General features: G+C 56.6%; 1 protein-coding gene across 1 annotated transcript in view; it reads left to right on the forward strand.

Annotated features, from left to right (window-relative positions):
* The window catches only part of LOC105698483 (LIM domain only protein 3), a 49,579-nt gene that overhangs the window by 13,293 nt on the left and 12,705 nt on the right, over positions 1-23,581 (forward strand). Inside the window, exons 2-4 of the mRNA XM_012422775.2 lie at positions 12,510-12,615; positions 12,676-12,813; positions 13,631-13,756. Of these exons, the coding sequence (XP_012278198.1) occupies positions 12,527-12,615; positions 12,676-12,813; positions 13,631-13,756 (353 nt within the window). The 5' untranslated portion in view covers positions 12,510-12,526. The remainder of the gene's footprint in view (positions 1-12,509; positions 12,616-12,675; positions 12,814-13,630; positions 13,757-23,581) is intronic.

Genomic DNA, 23,581 nt, shown 5'->3' on the forward strand with positions numbered 1-23,581 from the left:
TTACGTGACTCGGATATGCTTTTCTGACCCTTCGAGGGTCGTTTGCACCTACGTTTCGTTGATCCGGGGATCGGAGCTACGGAGAGTCTAGGTCGATCGAGAACTCCGTTCTCGTCTACGTCTTTATATTTAATATCTTTGACGGATCGGGAGGCCATCGGATTTCGGAGGCGAACCGCGAGAGGCGACGGAAGGACGTTTTGAATGAGTAACGAGCCCATCCGGATGTCTCCCGCTCATTTCCGGAGGCCCAGCCGCTGCTTAAAATATGAAAAATCCGGAGGACGAAGCTTCCGGCCCCGCCGAGTTTATTTTCGCTCTTCCGACTTTGGACCGTCGATGCTTCGTCCCCGGCACTCCACGAGGGAGGCATTAAAATCTCTGAGCTCGGCTCCTGAAACGGAGAGAAACGGGGCGATATCGCGATCGCGTTACGCGCTTCCATTCCTCCGGACGAGAGCAACGGTGGCAGCTTTGCCCGGTTTTTCGGATTCTCCTTCGGTCGCGCCGATTCTTCCTCCCGTTGCGCGGTCGATCGATTTCTCCCTCGAATCCGACGATCGCCGGGTACCGAGTCGACTCCGTTAGCCGAGCGGTATCGCGTTCATAGGTCCCTTGGTCTGTCTCGACTCGACGGGGTTAACTCGTCCATGCATTATACAGATCGTACATACGGCGTCCCCGCTGGCCCTGAACGTAATTGAAACGGCATCGATTACCCGGATCGTGGGCTGTGGCGACGTGACGTCAAACGGTAACTTCACTCGGTGAAGGAGCTCGAAGCGAACTCGGCAGATCCCGGCAGATCCCGGCAGATCCCGGCAACGGCTTCGAGCTCGTTGCCGACTTTTTACCGGGCGAGAGAGCCCACCGACGTCGATCGCCAACCAACGTGGGCAGAGGGTTTAATCGATCCTCAAAGTCTGAGCTAATTTAACGACCATAAACGCATTGAAATTAATCCCCGTGTCCGAGAGCCCGGGCTATATCGCGCGTAAACGAGGGCGCAACTTTTTTTACGGCCCTCTCGGCTAATTGAATTGATAACTACGTACGGTCGATATTGAATTATCCCGCCATTAGCTTAGGGGATGATTAAGCAACGGTTCGTTAAATTTCACGCTCACGGGATAAACGTTGGTTTAAGAGCTCGAGAGTCCTCTCCCTTTTCTTTAATCGAAATTAATTTACTTCATCGACGTTTCCTGTCTTCCGGGTCTCTCGCGTTCCCCTCGCCTGCTCCTTTGGATCTCCTCGGGTGATTAAAAAAGACGGTTAACGAGAGAGTTCGTTGTACGTTTTCCGCGACAATATCGCCCTTGACTGGACGCATTCGAGGAGTTTCCCATTTTAACGGGGACCGGGAACGAGAGTTTAGCGGTCGTAACTTCTTTGCCCACTCGGACGCTCTCCCGTGAAGCGATTCAAAGAAGGTGCGTAAACGGACTCGCGAAATCGACGTCGAAAACGTGTCGAAGCGGTCCTCGCTCGGCCCTTTTGCTTCCGGGAGGAAATCGAGGCTACGCGACGGCCTATGGGAGCAAAAATATTAAGTGTCCGTAGATTCACTTAATCCCGAAGTGAATATCAGCCAGTATCTCTAGACCGATCAATCATGATCCCCATAGAAAGTCCCTCTTCTCTCCCTCTCGCAATGTCATGGCGGGTGGTTCGGCTCGCCTCTGTTATTCGCACCGAGTCATATATCATTCCGTTATCATCGACTCTTTATATGCGGTTGCGCTCCATTTTCTGTCCGTTTGCTCCGTTAAACGCTTGCGAGCCCTCCGATATGCCGATACCTTTTTACTCGTTTTGTCGGTTGTAGAGGAGCACCGACCTAACGAGTTACAAGCATCGAATGACTCGCCAAATACGGCGATATCGATGCGACGTTACGAGGGCGCAGTTGCGACCGTGAGAAAAAAAATTTAACCAACGGCCGAATGGAAATATTAGTTAACGATTAAAAAAGTGCGCGTGGAAAATAAGAACGGTCAATTTAAGTGACTCATGGTTAAATGCAAAATGTTGGCCAAAAGGTCGCATCGAATTCCAGGGATATTTTCAATTTTTTGCCACTTGGCATTTAACTTTATCTCGCAAATCTCACCTCGAACGTCTTTCGTAACGATATCGGAACGATGAGTCTTTCAGTTAAGAAAACACGACAAACGTCGCCTTGGAAATATCGCGACGTATGGATTTCCCCTGTCCCCTGGCAATGCCAATAGCAAACGCGCGATAGCTGCCCGGAACATTTTTTAGGCGCCGATATGGAGGCGCATATGCACCCCGAACCCTCGCTTTGGCAAACCGGCGCCATCTTGCCGGGCCTCCACGCCGGTGCTTGGCGAACCGGAAGCCGCCGATAGCGACGTTACCGATCGAATCCGGTGGCCATTCGAGGGTGGGTTGCAACGATATCTATCTCATCGCGCACAATGCCATTGATACTCGATACATTGATTTTATGCTCGTGCCTAATCCGTCTTCCTTCCACCCTCGCAACCCCTCGTTAGCGCCAAACGTCGTGTTTACTGGGATCGTGGAACGCTCCGAAACGAAAGCAACGTTTAGAGGGGTCACGATCCCCGCCGCGTTTCCCGACAAGGCGTTCGCGGATCGTTGAAAATCTTCGTCGAAGCAAGCCAGGTTAAAGGGTACCTACATCCCTTCCAATTGATCTTCGGCGCGAGCAGCTGCGATTTTTTTCAGGAGAGATACAGGGGTTCGAAGCGATTTTCGCGGGGTTCCGTGACTACCCGCTCGTATTCGCCCGCACCCACAAGTGTTTTATTTATATCATTTTTTCGAACGATACAATGCTCGGTAGAACTAGTACAATCCGGTACAACTAAAAAAGTATCGATTTTCGAAAAAGTAGAGGCGAACTTCACGGACATCAAGCGTACAGGATCCGCGGTGCCTGGAGGACCAGGTCGCCTCCGGAGAGACTGCGAGCAAGGTCAAGGACGGTATTCAAAGGGAGATATTACGGCGGCGATAAGAGGCCGAGGCGACGCGGGGGTGGCCGGGCCAGCCGGTATCAAGACGTAACGAGCTAATCAAGAAGGGCGGATATAAGGTGCCGTGTACCCTGAATATCTTGCCGGCCGGAGCCGGCGAAGGGGCAGGTTGGGTTCGGGCGGATGGCGAAGGGCGAAGGGCGAGGTCGCGCGTCGGGCTCGCAAAGGCGAGGGTGTTAGTTTCCGTGGCATTGACGCGCCACAATGCGGCCTTGATGCCGGTGACACCCCTATTTGCAACCCCCAACCTCGCCGTCGCTCCCGAACCAATCCGTGACGCTCCCGGACTACGCCGCGGCGCGTCTTATTCGAGGCTTTCTCCCGTCTCGCTCTTTCTCATCGGACGGAGGTAAGCCGGTCACTTCTTCGCGGAAACTTTTTGCTCGACGCGTCGTCGGAAAGTGCTCGCTTCCGTCCGCGATTCGCGAACGACGTCTCCGTGAAGCGGTTCCCCCGCTTCCACTCGTTCGCCTGCCGATACGGCGACGCGGTCGCGACAGGCCGGACGGCGGGACGCGACGGAATGCGCGTCTTGTCGAGAGCCGATAAGTTTGACGGGAAGCCTCGATAACTGACGGCCACGCGCGGTGTGGGAGCCACTCGTCGCGACGCGACCGTCGAGCTCGACCAATCGAGTTTGACGGCACCTATCAAAAAATTCTGACGAAACCTTTGTTCGGCCCGTCGAGTCAATGGACGCAGCGCGAGCTTTTTTGACTTTTTCTTTTATTCGACCGACCTCTCCCGCGACGTTCACGGACCGCGAGACAAGAGCGCGACAGACGGCTTTCGATGTCTACTCGATCCTACTCGAGGCCGTCGTTACCGTCCGTTTCCGTTCTCGGGGAACGCGGTGCCAAGGACGAGGGGGGTTAAATTTTTTCGGAGGACGTCGTTTCGGGGCTGGAAATAATTTTTCAACGGGTGGGATTACGTTGGGACCGGATGTCGTGTCTCATCGATCGGTGGCCGATTCGGGTAACCTCCACCTTCGTTCGAGCGATTCGTTCTCTCGACGGGATCTTCGCGTCCGCCGAATCCAAAGGCGGGGCGATTCTTTGCGGAAAAACGATCCAGGATCGCAACGAAGAGGGAGCGAGGCCCATAATCCCGGGGAGAGTGGTCGCGTTCCCAGGCATGACTCGCCCGACTCCCAAAAAGTGTCGGGGGATAAAACGATTATGCGAGAAATCTCGCTTACTTTGCGAAAGGAAGGGTGAAGAGGTCGGTCGATGCCGGCTCGAAAGGGGCTGCCACCGGAGGTCTTAGAGGGAAGGGTTAGGCCACCACTTCGTACAGCGATCTCCACTCAGGCTAAGTCCTTATTAATAAGGTCAGATTAGCATAACTGCTCGATCCTACGGGTGAACTCTGCATAATTGAGCACCGAAAACCAGGATTCGCCGGCGGAGTGAAACTTTGAGACACGGAAGGCGGCGAAAGAGGAAGGAAAGGCCTCGAAAACCCTTCGAGAATATCCAATGAATTCGAGCCTCCTCCCATCGCCGAACCATTTGAGTCTAGGCAGGGTAGCTCGCTCCGCGCGTCCCTGCGACTCCACCGAGTCGAGGTCGAACGTTAATTTCTAACTACCGCGTATTCGTTCCAGGACGTACGTCGTCAAACCGCTCTTAAATTTCTTAACCCAACGCGTCCGACCTAGCCTCGGGGCGGCGGCGAGATATCGGACGAGCGCTCCGAAACGTCGTCGCGACGCGTCCTTCCTATCGGTCGAGGAACGATTTATCATCCCGAACACTCCATAGGAATATTGAATACGACAAGATAATCTCCCGGCGCTGTTGGCAACCCCCGGCATCGGTTCGCGGCCACGGCGGTAACGGCACGGGCCGTGCTTAATGTACCGCGAGGCCCGATAAGCCGCCGCTGTTATGTCATAACCTCCACTTTTTGCTTCCCGAAGAGCCGAAGCGGCATCCCCGCCGACCAATCGCGGGAGACCTTCTTCCTTTTCCCGACGTCACGTGGCCGACGCCAGCCAATCGGCGAGCAAAGGGTTCGTCCTTGTGCCTCCGACGTTCGTTTGCCGGGATCGTTGGCAACGCGAACGCTTCGGTTACGGCGACCTATCGAACGATAACGATTCGGGACGCGCGAAGGCGATTCGATTCGGGTGGACGCGTTTCGCGCAATTCCAAAGCAACGCTCTCCGCGATCGTCCGAAAAGCGTCGGCGGAGAGGGCAGATGTCTGGACGACCGCGGACGTCCGAGCCCTCCGGGAATCCGGCAAAGATGTCCCGCCTCGCCGGGGGCGGAGGGTGGAAGAGAAATCCGCGAGCGAGCTAGCGAGTGGTGCGAAATACCCCAAGGTACTCGATCAATAATTCATCGCGCGAGAGGACCCACGATTCGCCGTCGTCGTCGTCGTCGTCGTTTGATCCGGAGTCTAATAAAAAGGCGGTCTCCCCGGCCGCAAAGGAGGCGAAAGCGCGATATCGCCCCCGCGCGATGAATGCACATGAAATAATAAAAGCTCCGAAATAACAGCGGCCGCCCGGGAGGAAAAATAGTGGCCACGGGGGGTCCGGGCCCTTCCCGGTGGGCCGCCCCGGCCCTGCGAGGGACTCCCACCGTTGACGGACTCGCCCGGATTTATCGCGAGTCGCCAGCGTTACGGAGAAGTTGGAAATGGCGCGAGGGATTTTGCCGGATATTTATACGGTTCGAATGCACGCACGAGGATCACCCTAATGGTTTTATTATACTGATGCCCGCCATCCGGCTTTGCCGTCCGACCAGACGAGCGCGAGATTCACCGTCCTTTCCACCCTTTCCCGAGGGATTCTCGGAGTCGTCGGCTAAAACGGCCGTTTGGGAGCCGACCGGGTCGCGTCGCCGTCGCGAGCGCGGAATATCGCATCAACCGGCTCGAGTCCCCCGATCTTGGGAGTCCGCGGCATCGAACGATCCGGAGGGTCCTTTCTAAACGGCGGCGAAGGTCCGGCCATTAAGGTCCTAAGCAAAGGCTGACCAAGCAGGGGCCTCTTGGCTCGTCCGCGCGTAATTATCGGACGACGCATGGCCATCGAGTCGCGTCAGCAACGGTCGTTTGCCGCTATCGGACGACCGGCAGGCTCGCCCGGGTCGCCTCCGAGCTCTCGGAGCTGTCGGTCCGACCCGGAGCCCGGGGCGATCCTTCGCTCGGCGGAGCGTTTCTTCGAGCAGACGCTTCCGCGATCGTCGGACGCGTCGGGCGCGGGTTTCCGCAGGGTGGACGCGCCCGGTGAACGCGCCCGGTGAACGCGCCCGGTGAACGCGCGGTCTCCCCTAAATCGAGCGGCGCGATCCTGTGGGGCAGGGATGATTAAGTTAACCGTCCTTGATTTAGCAAGCCCTTGAACTCTCATCCAAGACGGTTTTGCCCGCAGGAAGACGAAGGTCCGGACACTCGGGACGTATTCTCGGGTCGGACCGTGAGTTAGGTGAGCCGCAGGATCCGCGTCGTAAATAAGGCAGAGGGATCCTCCCGGGTCCGCGTCGACGGCTCCGCGCGCTGCCCCTGTCCGGGTGCCGCCCGCTTCTCGATCGAACCTAAACGTTTCGGATTTGGCGTTCCGCCGGGCGACCTCGCGTCTCCGCGTTGCGGCTCGCTCGGTCGGAAACGAGCGCGGCTCCTCGTATGCGCTTTCCCGCGATAGACGCGGGAGTCGACGGACGAAGCTGGGGGCACAAGCACGGGGGAGAGGGTGTCCCGGGCCGCAGACGAGGACGGACCCGGTGGCGCATTTACGACGCGATCGACAGAACCGTCTCTCGGTGGGTGGTGACCCGTTGATTCTTCGCGGCGCGCTTTTTCGGTCGATCGAGAAAATCGGCAGTCCTCCGATCGTCTCTTGGCTATATCGCTCGCGTCGTTAATTTCCAGCGGCGCTGTCCGACGACAAAAGGGCCGGAGACTGGCCCGGGAAAGTTTTATCTCGGCGGATTAATGGCCGGGATTAAAGTATTTGCGGGCGTAGATGCGGGCCGATCGGGGGCGGAATCGGGGCGGAATCGAGGGCGGAAGCGAGGGACGCGGGCCGAGGCCAGGCGGGGAGGTGGCACAGGGATTAGAACCTGATTGGCTAATTTGTAAGTGTCTCTCGCAGCCCGGCGGAAACTTAACAATCGATCGTTCTCCGATTGTCCGCGACGCGCGGTCTGCGAGCCCGAGATCGCTCGACCGTTGGATTAAAGCCGATTCGCCCCGACCGTCTTCTCGTCGTTTGAGCGTCGCTCGAGCGCAACGAGACACCTTTCCGGTCGATGCGGTTACCTTTCGAGAAGTCGCCGAGACCAGGGGGACGGAGCGAAACCCCGGACGCTCGCGATCGAGACGATGGAAACGGCGTTGTTTGGTTCGAAGGCGGATTTATCGGGGGATTTTGAAAGGGACGCGGCACTCTCTCTTTCTCGTTCCGGCCGGATCCCTTCCGGTGAGGCGTTGCCATCCGAGCCCATTCGTTCCGCCGTTAAGAGAACCGTCTCGGGGTGGTCAAGGCGAGTTAATGTGCGGCCGACGTAGGTGGCTGACCATTGGACTGATTTACATCGCGCACCCCTTTGCCGGAACGGGAGGGTGCGCGAGAGGGTGAGATTGCGGTCGACTGAGGGATGTGGCGGGTGATCGGCCACCGGTTCTCATTAAACATCGCGTAAGAGGATACGCGCGAGCGCGCCCGGGTGTTTCGATAAAGGGAACGTGCTCGAACGAAAAATAACGTCCTTCGGGGCGGCCGAGGGGACTCGGCAGCCGGAAGGAGGGAGGAAAAACGGATCCGCCGAATTTCGCGGATCTAAGACTCGGAGACGCGCCCTTTCTCCCGCCGGCGAGGGGAGAAGCTCTTCCCGATGTCGGACGTTTCAGAAATATCGTCAAACTGGCCCGACGCACCGGGCACCGCCGTCCAGACGCTGCGTTTCCGGTTTCCTGTCCTCCTTACAATACCGCGGGACGGCCGCAGGAACAAAACCGTCCGCGGGACGCGAATCGCGTTTCAGATAAGGACCATTCACGACCAAGTACAAAACGCCCCTCGCTACCCCGTGCTTCTCTCGGCGCGTCCCCTTTGCCGGTCGTTTGTTACGAGCCGCGAACGATGCGACTAAACTTTTATCGCAAAGTCGCCGCGCGTCCGCGGAATTAGCGGCGCCTACGATTTTTCGCTCGATCGACCGCCCCGACGGGGTATCGAGGGTTATGCTTCCGCGAGAAGGAGGCCCTCCGCGCGTCTCGTCCGTTTGCCTCGTCGTCGTCCGCGCCGTGCAGCTTTTGGCGTCGAGAGGGATCGATCGAGCGGGAATTTTTCATCCTTGACCCCGAGGAAGAGGCAGTTTGCGCAATCGTTTGCTACCTGCTCTGAATATTTCAAGGGAGGTAAATTTTCCGGCTTGCCGAAAGCATCCGCGTTTTCTCGATCCGGAATAGTTAAGCAGTCCTGCAGGTGTGTCCGGAGCGATTTTAATAATGATTTAATTAGCATTCCTACGAGTCGGTGTAAATCAAACGAACCACCCCATTGCGGCACGAAGCGGAGGGGAAGCTCGCCCCGAAGAATGCTCATTAATAATATGGCGGTACGTCTCACTCGTTTCCTCCGCGCGCGGGCTCGATTCCCTCCCCGCGGGAAAAGTGGACGGCTAGGGGTGGCGGACTCCGGTCGGCGTCTCGACGCGTCCCCGCTCGGTCCGGCCAACCGGGGGGAGATCGCTCGAAAATCGGTCGACAGTCGGTCGAAACGGCTGTCGGGATTCGCTCGGGGTTCCTTTTTTCGTTCCTCGAGCCCGGGGCCGACGAAAAATGTCCAAGGCAACGACGTAAAAACGGCCGAGGGGTGCCGCTTAAATTTATGCCTCGCGCAACGGCGACCTCTCTCGCGGTTCTTTTTTTGCCCCCGGGGACCCCTACAAAATGCCGGACAAACAACAATAAATATATTTCGCGTAGGGTCGCGAGTGCGGCGAGCGCGGCGAGCGCGGCGAGAGCGGCCGCGCGGGTGACAGAGACTGCCCCGCAGCCGGGCGCAGAGGAATGAAGCGAACTTCCGGGCGGGCACGTACGAGCATAGCTTAGCGTAATCTGACTGCGCGGCCCCCGTGCGTCACCCCCGCCTCCGCCCTCGCCTCCGCCATCGCCCCCGCCCTCGCCCCCGCGCTGCCCTTTCCGCCCTCGCTCTCTCGACGCCGCGAAATTTCCACCGGCGCGGTCCGCCCGCGACGAAAGAACTCCGCGACCTGACCGGAATCTCATCTTCCGGAAATCCGGGAAAGTGCGCAGCAGGAAGGCGACCTGCGGATCGTCGAGCTCTCTTTCATTCGCGCACGAGTTTCCCTCGCTTTCCCCTCCGCTCCACCTGGCCCCCGCCCGAGGACCTGGCGTCGACGTCATTCCTTCCGTTCCTTCCGTTTCTCGACTCTCTCCGTAACTGTCCGCACCGCCCGAAACGAGTGATCTCGGCCATCGCCTCGAGGCGAGTCTTTCCGCGGACCTCCCGGGGATCGAACGCGAATTAAAACCCTGCGGGGGGGTCTCCTCCCGGAGCGAGGGGCGGCGGAGGAGGAAGAGGGGAAGGGAAAGTTTAAACGGCCATTCCGGTCGTTTGAGCCATTCGGAATCCTAATGCGTGATTACGGCTCGCGGCGGCGCGGTCAGTAATACGGCAAGTTTTTGTGCGGCTCGCGTGTGCGCGGCTCCGGGGAGCTTAAAACATCCCTTAAATTACCCCCATTAGCGTCGGGGGCCGAATGCTCGCCGGCAAACGAGGATTTCACCGGGCGTCCGTTATAGCGTCGGGATTTATTTCGCGCGAATTATTCGGCCCGGCCATTAAATCGCGTCGTTAGCGACCGCTTAGTCGGTTCCGGCTTACCGGCCGACCGATCGGGAGACGCCGCTCTCCTCTCGGAAACGAGCGGAACGACCGCTCGTTCCGCGCGGCGGCAAAGGCGATCGGGCGGAAACGGCTTCGGAAAAGGAGAGGGCGGCGTCGCTCGACTCCTTCTTCCCGTCGGACTCCGAGGGCCGGGGGTGGCGCGATGCCGGGCACGTAGCGATTTACAAAATTTAAACAGTCCCTCGGGATAAGGCGGCTGCCGGGATTACCGGCTCCCCCCGCCTCTTCTTCCTCCGGGGCCGCCCTCGGTCGGCGGAGCCGGCTACGTCCTTCCTGCGGGATAAAACAAAACACCGGCGGAGTATATTAATGCTCGGCTTAATGCGCGCCCTCTAATTAATGGACCGACTCTCCCCGGACGCGCCGCGAGTCCGAGAGCCTTGCGATAAGAGAGGATCGCTCGTCGGCCACGATCTACGAGGCGAGGTTCGTTCCGTCGCCCTTTCCCCGCATCTCGCCGCCGGGAAGAGTCCGCGAGCAGGAAGGACGGAAACCCGGGGGTGGAGGGAACTCGCGAAGTCCTTCGAGCGGCAACGGCTCCTCCGCCGAATCGGCCCGCGATTCGCGCTCGTTGACTCCGTTCGAAACGGGCGACCGACTCGAGGGCTCGATGCCGCGACGACGGAGGGTTCGGTCGAAAAGGACCCGATTTAGTCCGGTTTTTTCGTTCCGAACCGGCTCATATTGTCAAAGGCAAAAGCAGGGCAGGAATGCGTCAAATTACGGCTGGAGGGGGAGAGGCGCAACGCCCGCACGGACGGAGGAAAGGGTCGACGGGGCGAGAGGGAGAGACGAGTACGTAATACAGTGGGACGTGCACGCAACACTTGACTAAATGCACGGAAGAAGGGCCGGCCGAGGGTTAGCCATTAGAGGATATCGGTTGGCGGTCGGTGAACGCGTAGCGAGTAATCGAATTATCGTTGCTTTGAAGATCACGGCCCGTGGATGATCCGATCACGTAGTCGGCGAACGAATTGCTAGCGATGCGAGCCACCGCCGAGCATCCTCGCGTTATGAACTTGCTTCCGCGTCGGTGATTTCCCGCTAAACCGCGTTTTTTTCCGCGACTCGGCTCGGCTCGGCTCGGTCTCGCGTCGAGATCGGCGCGATCGCCAGTCCGGGCGGTGCCGGAAGTGACGGATCGCGCCTCGTGACCCCCCGCGGGGTCCGCACTTCCGAAATTCACTCCGACCCGAGCCGCGAAGCTTTGAACGTCGGCCGCAACAATTTCGGCTCTCTTTTTGTCGTCGTTGCCACTCTTTGAAGGGGCCTCGAGGAACAAAGCCGGAACAGGGGCTGCCGCAGGATCGCCGGCGAGTTTTTGAGGTCGCCGCCAGAATGCGGCCTCCGAGGTCTGCGGGGAAGCTCGCGGTCGAGTCCCGGGGGATGCTTCTCTCCGGAAAGGAGAACGCGCTCCGCCTTCCTCCGGAAATCGACCCCGACGGGCGCCGATGCGCTTCCACTCGAATCCACATCCCCGGAAAAATGGCTCACCCGCGGTCGAGTCGCGTCCGGTCGCGTTGGGAGGGATCCCTGCTGGGCGGTCGGTTCCCTTCCACGATTTCGCCCCCGACGGGCCCCGAAGACGGAAGAAAAGAGCGCCCGTCCGTCGTTTCCTCCGAATTCGACAGACGGGCTCGGGCGTTGCGGTCAAAGTCTGCGAATTAAACGGATCAAAGGGTCGCGCGACGGCACGATTAATGTTTGCCCCGAAGTCCCAACAAGAAGATATTAACGTCCTCGTAATATTGTCCACGGCTAGCTAGGACATATTGAAACCGCACGAACTTTGCTCATAGCTCGAGAGCGGGGCGGCTCTTCGGCGGAGAACGTCGCGCGGAGCGGGGCTTTCGGAGGAAACGCGGAAAGCGAGGAAAAAGCGTCGACTTCTTCGAAGAGCGGAAGCTCTTGGACTCCTCGAGCGATTTAAATTCGGAGGAACGGTCATCGGGCCGGGAACGAGCGGCATTCTGGAGAAAAGCGCGAAGACCGCCTCGGGTCGAGCGGAACGAGCGGTTGGAGAGCGGGGCGAGTCGGGAGAGTTCTCGTTTCAAACGCAGGCCCGAAGTCGAAGAAAGTTAGGGGTTGCGATAAACGTTGATTCGACGCTCGCGCGCGGCCTTTGGGTGACAAACTGCGCTTGTCGGACCATTAGTGGGGTTTTGGAGCGAATCGGGGGCGGTGGCGGTGGCGGTGGCGGCGGCGGCGGCGGCGGCGGCGGCGGCGGGTCTGGCCGAGAAGAGAGAAACGGCCGGCCGGCGCGGATGGTCAGGCCGCGAGTCGGGAGCGGGACTCAAACTAATTCGATTCTAAACTCTGACCGCACCCTGCGAGGACACCCCCGCTTCGGCGCAGATGGCACTAACCGCGGTTAAATTCTCCAGCCGTAACTCTAATTACTCATAGACAACCCGACAACCCGGATCCTGGAGCAACAGCTGCCGGTGAAAGTTGTTAAACGCGCCGAAAGGGTCGATTTGGCCTTCGGCGTTCGCGATCGCTCGATTCGAAGCTCTCTCGCGGCGAAACGACCCCGACCGCGTCTTCGACCAGGACCTCACGAGAGACCCTTGCGTGTTTCAGGAGATCGTTCCCGTAAGATGACTATGGACGTGAGCAAGAGCGAGCCCAGCAAGAACGGAACTCCTCACCAGGAGTGCGCGGGATGCGGAAAAGTCATTACGGAAAGGTAAACGCGACGGAGTCGTCCGACGGGAGAACTCGATGTAACGCGTGTCTCGATCTCAAGGTACCTTCTGAAGGCGCTGGACATGTTCTGGCACGAGGATTGCTTGAAGTGCGGATGCTGCGACTGTCGCCTGGGGGAGGTCGGATCGACCCTGTACACCAAAGCCAATTTGATTCTTTGCAAACGAGACTATCTCAGGTAAGAGGCTCCGTGCCCGTCGCGGTCGACGGATCGATGCGACTCGTGCCTCCTTCTTTCGTGGAGATGCCGACGTAGCCTCGCCGTGAATTACCGAGGCCCGGTCCTCGGGCCCCTCGCTCCTCGCGCGAAAACGCGACTCAACAAGTAGCAATCGATACGAGGAGAGTCGAGTCGCGTTTCCTTTCCGCGGAGGCGGCCGAGAGTCCTTCCGGACTGTCAATAAATGCCTTTGGGAGGAGAGAGCCGAGCTCGGGGCGTTCCGCATAACGCAAATCGAATTTTACGGACGAGTTTCTCGTCCGATATCGAATGGCGCGGCGGGACAAATGCGGAGGACAAATAAGCGCGTGTTGAGATTACGGCATCCCCAGGGAACTCCCAGGTGCCATTGGGAACACACCGGCTATTGAAACTATGCCCTTTATTAATGGCCCAATATTTGAGGACGACATTAGTGGTTCCCGAAGCGTTATTGGTTCGAACCGGCGGAAGTATTGGGAAACTTCCCGCCTCCGAGCTCTGATTCGAATCTGGATATCTATTTCGTACGGTTTTGTTCGAAACCCGACGTAAAAGGCCACCGGTTAGTGGATGGCCCATCGATCGCTAACTACCTCCAGTAACGCTCCGACTGAATTTATTTCAGAAAAGTGCTCGAATTGATTTTTTCAAAGCGACTCTCTCCTACCGGAAGTCGAAATTGGAATGTTCGTACTTTCCGTTTCTTTGTCGGGTTTTTCTTTGAGCAGGGCGTATTCTTAGACTCTGCTACGCGATAAAATGCATCGGACTCATTAGAACGCTTCTATTGCAGACTCTTTGGGAACACCGGATACTGCGCCGCCTGTACCAAAGTGATTCCGGCATTCGAAATGGTCATGAGAGCGAGGACGAACGTGTACCACCTGGAGTGTTTTGCCTGTCAACAGTGTAACAATAGGTGAGTCTCTAATTTTCAATGTCCGCGCGATTCGCGGAATCGACGAGTATGCGTATAAAAAGAGACGCGGTGTACGAAAGGTGCAACGTCTTCTATAGAAATTCCCCCTAAATTGAATTAAACGAGCTGTCCCCGTTCTAGAATAATTCGGCCAGGGGGTTGCGCTTCGGAGAATATTTATTAATGGAATGCCGCGTCGTAATTAAAGATTCACATCCGGCAGTGGAGTTGCCTATTCGAGTATTCCTCGCGGCAGCTCATCCGTATAACGGTTTAATTCATCCCCCAAAATGCAGGCCCCGTTCCAACCCCGTTTCTCCGCCTCCGACTTCCTCGCGCTCCCGCGCGTCTAACTTTGCAACACTTCGCTTACTTATTCGCAACAACCGAGTTAAGCTAAAACTCGTTCGAGTCGAGATTTAAGTCGAAACACCTTTCGGCTTTGCCGGCACCGAGAGACGAGATAATCCCGCCAAGAGGGGAAAGGCAGGAAGTCCCCCTTCCCGTTTGGTCTCTAATCGCTTGGACCGAATGTCTGCATTTTATGCGCATCCGCGATTCCGGCCTCGCTTCGTGGATCATTATTTTGCATTGAACCTTGAGATTCGGAAATTGTCGGAAAAAATCAGCGGACTTCGTCTCGCGATGCTCCATCGATTTCGTCGTTTCGACTCGTGAAATTGGAGAAATTAACGTTACCTTGGATAAATAGAACGAATTAAATGCCACATTTTGCTTATTGGAAAATTAGCTTAAACTTGGTCGCGACGTTGCGGAGATAGGCCCTTAACTCGAGCTTCTCGAGATGGAAAGTGTAATTGACGCTTATGGGAGTAGAAATGCGAGGCATCTGGCGAGACAAAAGCCCAAGTTTCGAACTATGTGTTCAGCCTCGGGGGAACCGAAAGTATATAAGCCGGATGCAAATCGTACCGAGCAATTTGACAGAAAACTTGCGAATTCGCGCCGACTCCACTCGACGCCCGGAAAGTTGCCGACATTGCGACGAAATATCGATCCCTTTCAAGAGACCGCGGACGATTACCCGAGTCCCTCGAACGATAACGAAACGATAAACGCGAAACGTTGCGAGGGAAATAAGCTTTAATCCAAACGATATGATTCTCAATTAATAAACGAAAACGGCAGTTTGCGAGGCTTCCGATGGACCGCCGCGGGGAACGGTTACATCCGGTTTTCTCACGCAAGAAGTAAAAAAGCACGAATGTAGTTGCTCCTTGATAAACATAAAGAAAAAAAGAACGTTTTCTCGACGGAACAATGAATCGCTGATGCATACGACGATAAGTCGGTTGGCATTTCGTGCGTGTAATGTCAGATAGGTTGTCTCGCATCTGGCATTTTCCTGACCTTTCCAACCCTCTTCGCGAACTGCTACCGTGGACGTCGACTCGACATCGGCTTGATCCGGAAGGTTCGGCACGTCGCATGGCAAAATTTGATTTTATCGCAAACCATATTGCAGCGGACGAACGAGTCCGCGATCGGGATGGCAAAGCTGCGCATCGAGAGTACAAGGAGAGTATAAATTTGTACGAATATCCTCCTCGCGAGTGTTTTCACGCGGTCGCCCGCCATAGTCAGAGTAAACTCAGTTTTGTATGTAAATTAAAACACCGTTAATGCCGTTAAAGGTCAATTAGGATTCACGTCCTTTGGGACGATTTACATAAATTAATTAGAGAAGTAAACGAACGCACCCAATGATTTCGGATAAACCGTATTCGTTCGCTGCCGATTAAAAGGAACCGATCGATCGGATCCCTCGTAAGAGGGTCTGGTAGAAGAGTCGACGGGCAGGGCGGTTTGCCTCTTAACCCTTTTGGTTGAACCATCGACCATTCGGGTCGGGGGTCAATGCAGTTGACCATAGACCTCCAAAGGCGGAAACGGATGTGGCCGTTGGGTCACGCGATCTGTGCGAGCCGCGCATAAAACACCCGAGTCGTTTAATCGCGAACTCCCGAGGTGAGTCGTGCCCGAGCCCTCGACCGGTCGTACCGCGCGCGCGAGTAAACTTGGAAGGGTAACTTTCTCAGATTTATTTCCCGATAACGGTGTTACGTTTATCTATTAACGGGCACTCGCCGTTACTCTCGGCAATGGGCGGCTCCAAGGTAGGCGCACGAGCGCGAGCCGGGACGCTTCGATCGGGAATCGGAGGTAATCGTTGCCACGTCAAAGGATCGATACTCGTTTCTCTTAAAGCGCTCGTCACGGAACGGGAGGTGCGCGCATCGAGGTAAGAATCCCGTGCGTCGAAAGAGAGATTCGGACTCGCGCGGAAGCGCTCCGGAGCCGCAGCCCGCTTTGCGGTCGGAGATGGAGATTTATAATACGTATTTATACGGTTTCATTGAATTTTAAAATAATATCTCTCGGCAATAAAATCCATTCGCTCTCTGGCAGCGATAACGCTTTAATCGCGCAATACGTTGTTTCTTTTTTAAGCCGATAATTCATTTTGATTTGGTGCGGCCTCTCCCGCGTTCCAATTTTACCCGCGGTCCCGTAGCTCGGCCGCTAACTGCGACCGCGAAAAAATACGATTCAAGCGAATCGACGTTCCACCGATCGGCCCCGCGGCTCGTCCCCGCGGCTCGTCCCCGCGGCTCGTCCCCGACTCGATGACCGACCTCGGAGGGGGATCCTCGGAAGGGCCTCGAAAGGAAAGCTCAAGGAAGACGAGCCAAGTTCATAAACGTTCCCACCGTGGGAGGTTTTAACGCGAATCGAAGCTCCCGACCGCGAGTGATCGAGGGCGCGGAGCTTTGCGTCTAAGCTTTCTTGACTTATGATCCGGCCCGGCGAAGCTCCGGCTCCTTTTGTCTAGGAAAGCTCGCCCATTGTCGGGGCGATACCTTCGCGAGCCATAGTATTGTTTGCGCTTATATTGTGTGCCGGCATGATTACGAGTTAGCCGGTTTAATTGTCATTATTCCGCGGGGCTTATCAAACGTTACACCGGTCCCGCTCCGCGACTCGGGCGCGACTCGCCTCTTCCCCGTCGCGTCGATACGGCTTACCCCGAGGGTTGGGGGGTAATTCGCGGAACCGGGGGATTCGCCGCGAGTCGAAGGTCTCCGCTCGCGTCGGAAGCGGAAAGGGAGGGCCGCACAATGCGAAGTCGAGTTCGCACCGGGCATTCGCACTCGGCGACCCTCCTCGGCCGGGCGTCGCGTGGGCGGTCGGCCATGCTGCTTCCGGTGTCCCGGGAGCGCTTCCGGTCAGCGTCACGCAGCGCCGAGCCGCGGAGTGCCCCGAGCCCCGGCGGCCTCCTGAGATCTCCTTCCGCGATTATATTCAAATTAAATGCGGACTCCGACCGGTAATATACTGCCGCCAATTTAGCCGCGAGTCGGCCCGACCCGGCCCGACCCGGCCCCGCCAGCGACGCTCTTCCGGGCGGTTGCGTCGTCACGCTTTACCCGACGTCGCGCGCCCGCGAAAATTGGCCGGCTCTCGTTGATTCGCGACGGCGACGATACTCGAACCCTGCACGAAGGCCTCCGAGGAATCCTTTCCTTTCGTCGGGGGCGTTCCCGGGCGTTCCCGGGCGTTCCCGCTTCGAAGCTCCTTCGGATTTCTCAGCGGGGGACACCGCGACGTCGCGACGACGCGACGGTGGAATCGCGTCGGCCGGAAAGGGACCGGAAAGAGGCGGTAGAATCGGCCGGGGCGCGGAAGTGCCCGGAAGGAATGCATTTTCGGTTTCCAGGCGGTATCGCGTTCAAGCGCCGCTGCATCCGAACAGTGGGTTTCGGTTGCAATTCCAATGGTGATAATGCAACGGCTGCGGAGCCCTCGTTGCGCCGAACCGAACTGCTTTGTCACCGGATAACCTAGACTCGCGTTGCCAGCTCTGGTAGCGATAGACCTTTTCCCTCCAACCTCGTCCACCCGCTGCCAACCTATCCAACCCCTTTCTGGCCTATCCGCGTTTCCACCCCGAATCGGGCGCAAGCTCTCTGTTTCATACGATACCGATACCCCGTAATAGGCGCCTCGCCGATTATAAATTAATACCTCCGAGGCGGATCGCTTTACCGTCGCCGGTCGGTTTTTTTATAAATCCGCCCTGGCGGATCCGCGAGATCCCGAACGAACGGACGATCGATTCGGGACGGAGTCCTCCTTGCGTGCAAAACGAGAGGCCCTTGGGAGTGAAGTCGCCTCGCGCGAGTGCAGTGACCGTAGGGAATTTTAGGGAATTTTAGGGAATTTTGGTGCCGACGATCTCGCGATGCACGGGTTTCGCCCTAATAAAACTATGATCGTCGGATAAAACGGGTGCGGTGTATGCCGGTAATTAGTGGTATGCATAAATCATCGAGTGCATGCACGTAAACGCATAGACGCGCATACACCGTCGGCAGTCGGCAACCCGTTAACCCGACCTGGCGTTGCGTGCAGGCAAACGCAAAGGTCGACGCAACCTGGCTGTGGTAATTTACCGTTAAACGCCCCGTTAAAAGTGGAATTGCGCGCTCGCTCTTTGGGTCTCCGATCTCGTGACGTGTCTTTGGACTTGGCTCGTTTTCGGGATCGCGGGTACACCGGATGCGTGCCGTCGAGGTTTCGGTTCCCGCGAACGTCCGTGGGTCGATATCGCGAAGCTCCGATCACCAGTCGGAAAGTGAGTACTCCCGAAGCGTAACGCGATACGAGCAGTTACCGGTACGTGCGTTAAGGCGGCGGTGCAAACGTCATTGCGACGGGGTTTCGATGGCGGAATTCATTCGCAGCTGCTAGCTTCCGGTAAGCTCGTCGGCTTTTTGAGCAGCCAGTCATGCAAAGTGACGGCTTAATCTCCGGTCTAAGCTCACGCCGGAGAATAGACGAGCTTAAGCCTCGCACGGCTTAAACGGGGGTTTAAACTCCTCGTTACGACGAGTGGATAGACTCTCAAAGCCTTCCTCTTCGTAAGATGGCAACTTCCGCGGGATTAGTTATTTAGCAAGACCGGGGGACGTCGCGATGACGGAATCGTAGAAAAACGTGCTCGTCGAATCGGATGCCGAGTTGCCTGACGCGATGCTGGAGTATCGGTCAAAGAGCCGCCGGAGCGAACCCATCCCTTTCGCGTTCGATCGTTCCTTCCGTTTCGTTCGATTTGGACAGAAAAGCGAATCGGTGGAATCGTTGCAAATTCCACCGCTTAACCGCCGCGGCCGTGCCAATTGCAACGGATAATCGTGGAAAACGTTAACCCTTTGACTCGAGTGTCGGGGCCGACGGGGTTGTCCGAAAGTGCTCTTCTTTTGACGCTTCCGCGGGCTCTCGAACGATCGCAGGCATCGAAAAATCATCGAATCGCCGAGTTTTTGCGAGACAGCGGCAGGAAGGCCGCGAGAAAAGCGAGAAAAGCGAGAAAAGCGGCCGCAGTGCAGGGAGGGTTTGGAAACGTGGATGACAGTGTAATTAATGGAACATCAAATTCCGTTAAACGTCCGGAATTAATCGGACAAAAACGAAATTGGCGGCGCAACGCTCCGCAGAGGGGGCGCGCGCGATATATAAAGCGATTCCGGAAATTAGCGACAGCGCAAATATTGCGCAGGACTGTCGCGATTCCAGTCGATTCCCCGTCGATGCTTCCATCGAGCGATCCTTCTTTCGAACGGCACCTCTTTGTTCGGCGAAACGAAAGCAGACAATTGAAAAGAACGCGATAACCCGTAAAGGCCCCGTTTTGGGCCTCCGCAGTTCCGTGACCTTTCCGCCTCGCGATCGGCCTCTCCAAAACCCGATGCACCGCTTTCCCCTGTCCTTTCCACGGCCAGGGAAATGAATTCCTCGATGTTGTAACGAAAAAGCTGGAAATCTTGCCGCGGGCTGGGCGATTGATGGACGTGCGCGAAGTGCGAATGACATCGGGAAAAATTGCGCGAACACGCGAGGGGACGCGGACGGCGCGGACCGCGGATTGTTTACACCCTTGGTGCTTTTTACATATCGCTGCCGGTATCGGCATGTTCCGGCATAATCGCAACCAATTGTCGCCACCGGCGGGATTCGCTCGGCGCGAATCGCGTTTACGATTTGCCGCGCGAAACAATGCGCCGGGAAATCCGGGGTTTTGTGCGGCACCGGCTCGCGAGACCGCTCGAGGGGAAGCGGAGGTGAGCGGAGTCGAGCAGAGCCGAGCGGAGCCGGGAATTTCGCGATCGTCTCGTGCCTACGCAACTTTACTCGATTTTTCTCCCGATGCGGCTCCTCGCGGTCGCAGGGCCGATCGGCGTCGAACGATCGAGGGATTTTTACGCAAAAGTCTTTGATTTCGAGAGGAGTCGCTAAACGTTCTTTCGCTCGGCATGTCGGCGAATGTCGGTGTGTACGCAACGAGCGAAACGCGCGGGTGCACGCGCGGGTGCACGCGCGGTGTGCACGCGCGGTGTGCGCGTCAACATTGCGGTATCGTAATTCAATGATTGATGCACCAACGTTTCCGACTAGTGTAACCATCGTATAGTTTCCCAACATTGCGTTTCCGGCGGTTCAATGCCGAGCCGAATGCGCGCCTCTGTCAGCTCAAACATCCGATTTCGTTACCAAAGTATTATTTACCAACGTGGCGTTAGCAGACGCAACGACAAACGAAGCGAACACGAGCGTCGAGGAACCGATGAAAATAAAATCACCCTTACGAGCGTGGCGCGACGTCACGGGGGGCGCGTATTATTCGGATGACGGAGGTCCACCGAGATCGCGTTTGAATTTGGTATAAAATATAGTAAAGGCTGCCTGCAACGTCGAGAGAGCGCGCCGAAACGTGGCGTAGTTAAAACGATAATATTTATACGAGGCAATAAATGGGCGGACAAATCGCTTGTTAATTTTGGGCGATAAACAATTGGGCAAAGCAGTGGTTTCCCGTTGGCGGGGCTCGCGGACGGACGTGCGTATAAATAATAGAAGGACCCGGTGTCCTCGCGCGTGTTTTGCATGCCGGCGCGGGAAAAGCGCGGCCGCGGACGAGGAACGCCCCTGGCCCCGGTGTAAATATCGGCGAATAATCATTTCCAATGGCTATTAGCGATAATAAAATTCCGATTTATCGACCGTGACTCATTCCGCCGGCAAATTCGTAATCGAAGGGATTCGCGGCCCATCGCGATCGCTCGCCCGAAGAGGGCGCCACGCGACGCTCCGGTCACCACCTTCGGGAGCTCGCCCCGAGGAAGGGCGAACTCTTTTCGCCGTCTTTCCCGTCGAGATGCTATCCTCCAAATGCCGAGAAGCCGACGTAATTATCAACGTAATTACGGCCGTATCCAGTGCCCGACGCAAAAAAGGATTCTACTCGACGGAGCGCGAAGGGAAAGAGAAATCCTCCGTTATCGCGCAACCCTTTCGCGTAGAACCGAGTCGCTCTTTTTCTGCTTTCACCCCCGGAGACTCTCCCGTGCAATTTCAAGGCACGCCCCTGCAAATCTCGGAGCCGCTCTCGCGTCGTCACGCGACCTTCATATTTCATCCCTTTCGACACAATGCCAACTGTCGCGGGACGGGTGTTGGCTTTGCGAGGGCATTTTGACACCCTTTTGACTTTTTGCCTCGGGAAAAACTGCCATCGCTTTCGTCGCACGCTAATTGCACCCTTTTAAACTTACACGCGATTGCGTAAATTATTTCATTTCCCGTCCTTCGAAGAGGTGTCCCACAAATGTCAGGGACAAAACCGGCTCTTGCGTACGATTCGTTTGTACGCCGTGGATTGGGTCGATCGAGGCTCGGAATAACTTTGTAGAGAATTTATTTAACTCGGAGAATTTAGATTGAGACGCATAAGAGGCGACGCGAAAACGGTCGAAATCCTTGACGGAGTATCGGGGCCGGGATATCTGTGGTAGACAGCCGTCTTCTCAGTCACCGCTAACGGGAACAGACGGGGCAGATATAATATCTCTTGTCACGTCCGATGTCACCGCGGGTCCTACTCTATTCATAGTTGCCGTAATGGTAACTACTGGCACCGAGACTACCACGCCCCCCCAAGTTTCCCTTCCGCGCGGCTCGAGCGGCATCTACCTATCGCGTCCTCCACATTCGGACAACTTCTTTCCAAGGAACTTGATACTCGTCCCAATCCTATACGTATTTCTATGGTCAAAATGAGACCGCCCAAGGAACGGAAATCCTCCTAAACCGCTCCGGAACCGAGCTCGGGCGGGTCCGCCGGCTCCCGGAGTGCCGGGCACTGCATCAATTTCAACTTTCCCTTCTACTCGGGCATTCTTAGCAGGCGCATTTTCTTCCACTTAACTTTTCCGCCGATAAGGCTCAAGAAGCGGGCGAGGGGGCGGACGGTGGAGGGTGGAGGGTGGAGGGCGGAGGGTAGAGAGTAGAGGGTAGAGGGTAGAGGGTGGTAGTCGGCCCGGGCCGCGCATGCAAGTGAACTCGTTCCTTAGTCCGTTAGGTTAGAACCAGACAGGGGAGCTTTCCTTCGAGTTATGAGAGCCGAGGTGAAAAGATAACCTAGAAACATTACTCACCGAGGGAGAGGAGCGAGGCAAGAGGGATTGGCCGATCTCTGCAGTAATCGAGAATATGCATGAAATCGATCGATCGGAATCTACCGGATGCTTCCGCGGTCCGCATTTCCCGGGACTCGCTTCTCTTTGTGCCTCCAAGTCGCGACGCGTTGGCCCTCTCGACCGACGCTGCTTAATGTCTCTTTCCGAGGGAGTTCGGGACCCTTGCGTTTCCTTTGCCCCGGCGACGCGCGAGACGCGCGAGACGCGCGAGACCGGCAAACGAAATCGTAGGAGAATTCGGGAGACCCGAGTCGAACGCGACGGACGATCGATGAGAAACCCTCCAAAGATAAGTGGGCACGCACAGTTCGTTATGCCAGTCGTTAAGGGGTCGTTAGCGATAACCAAGAAGATGACCAAGTTTTGCAGAGCTCATCAGGGGAGCGGGAGGAATGGCCACGGGCGGCCACCGGGCGGGAAGACCGTTCTCCCTGTTCTCCTCCGTTGGCCAAAGGGGATGGAACCGAAGTCCCAAGGGTGAAATGGCTCATTCCGACGCACTTATCCGGCGCACGCCATAGATAACCATAGATTAATGGGTCTCGAAAGAAGGACTCGAGGCAGAAGGAGAGACCTCCGAGGAGAGAGACGAGTGGGATGGAATAGGATGTATCTATCTGGAAGGCGATGGCGTTCCGGCTGATTTATCGTTTATTAAGAAATATGGCGATCTTCTTCCGAACTCTTTGCCAAAGATTATCCCCATTCTCCCTCGCCCCTCTCCCCTCTCCCTCCTCCTTTCTGCGGGATAAGCCTTTTTCATCCCGGAGAAAAACAAACGGAGACTAATAACCGAAGGATCATCGATAAATTCCGGTCGCTTTTCACCCAGCAGGGGCTCGTCGGGCGAATCCCGGGGAACCGTCGATAAAGAACCTTTCTCGGCCGATCGTTCCGTCGACGTTAAACCACGCGTTGTCTCGCGATCCTCGGCGGAAAACGCCTAAAACCTAATTTCAGCGTCGCCGTTTATCGATCGAGTTCGAGTCAACGTAAACTCGAGTTCTTGGCAAGGATTATACCCGTCTAAGCTTTGGACCTGCCAGGGTATTTCGGATCGTACACGGTTATCAAGATAGCCGTTTCTGTCCAAGGACAGAGACAACACGACCGGAAGTCAAACAGGCTGCCGTACCCGAGATAGGAGCCGGAGTCCTAGAACGAGCTTTAATTTTAGTTAAAGTCCGACTTAGCCGGGATAACCACCAGACGCGAATGCGTACCTTACCTACGTATTCGTAGCCCACGTTATATGCATTGCCGACTG

Source organism: Orussus abietinus, unplaced genomic scaffold (genome assembly GCF_000612105.2).
Source record: "Orussus abietinus isolate OABI.00-Male unplaced genomic scaffold, Oabi_2.0 scaffold58, whole genome shotgun sequence".
In the NCBI taxonomy this organism is placed as follows: Eukaryota; Metazoa; Arthropoda; class Insecta; order Hymenoptera; family Orussidae; genus Orussus; species Orussus abietinus.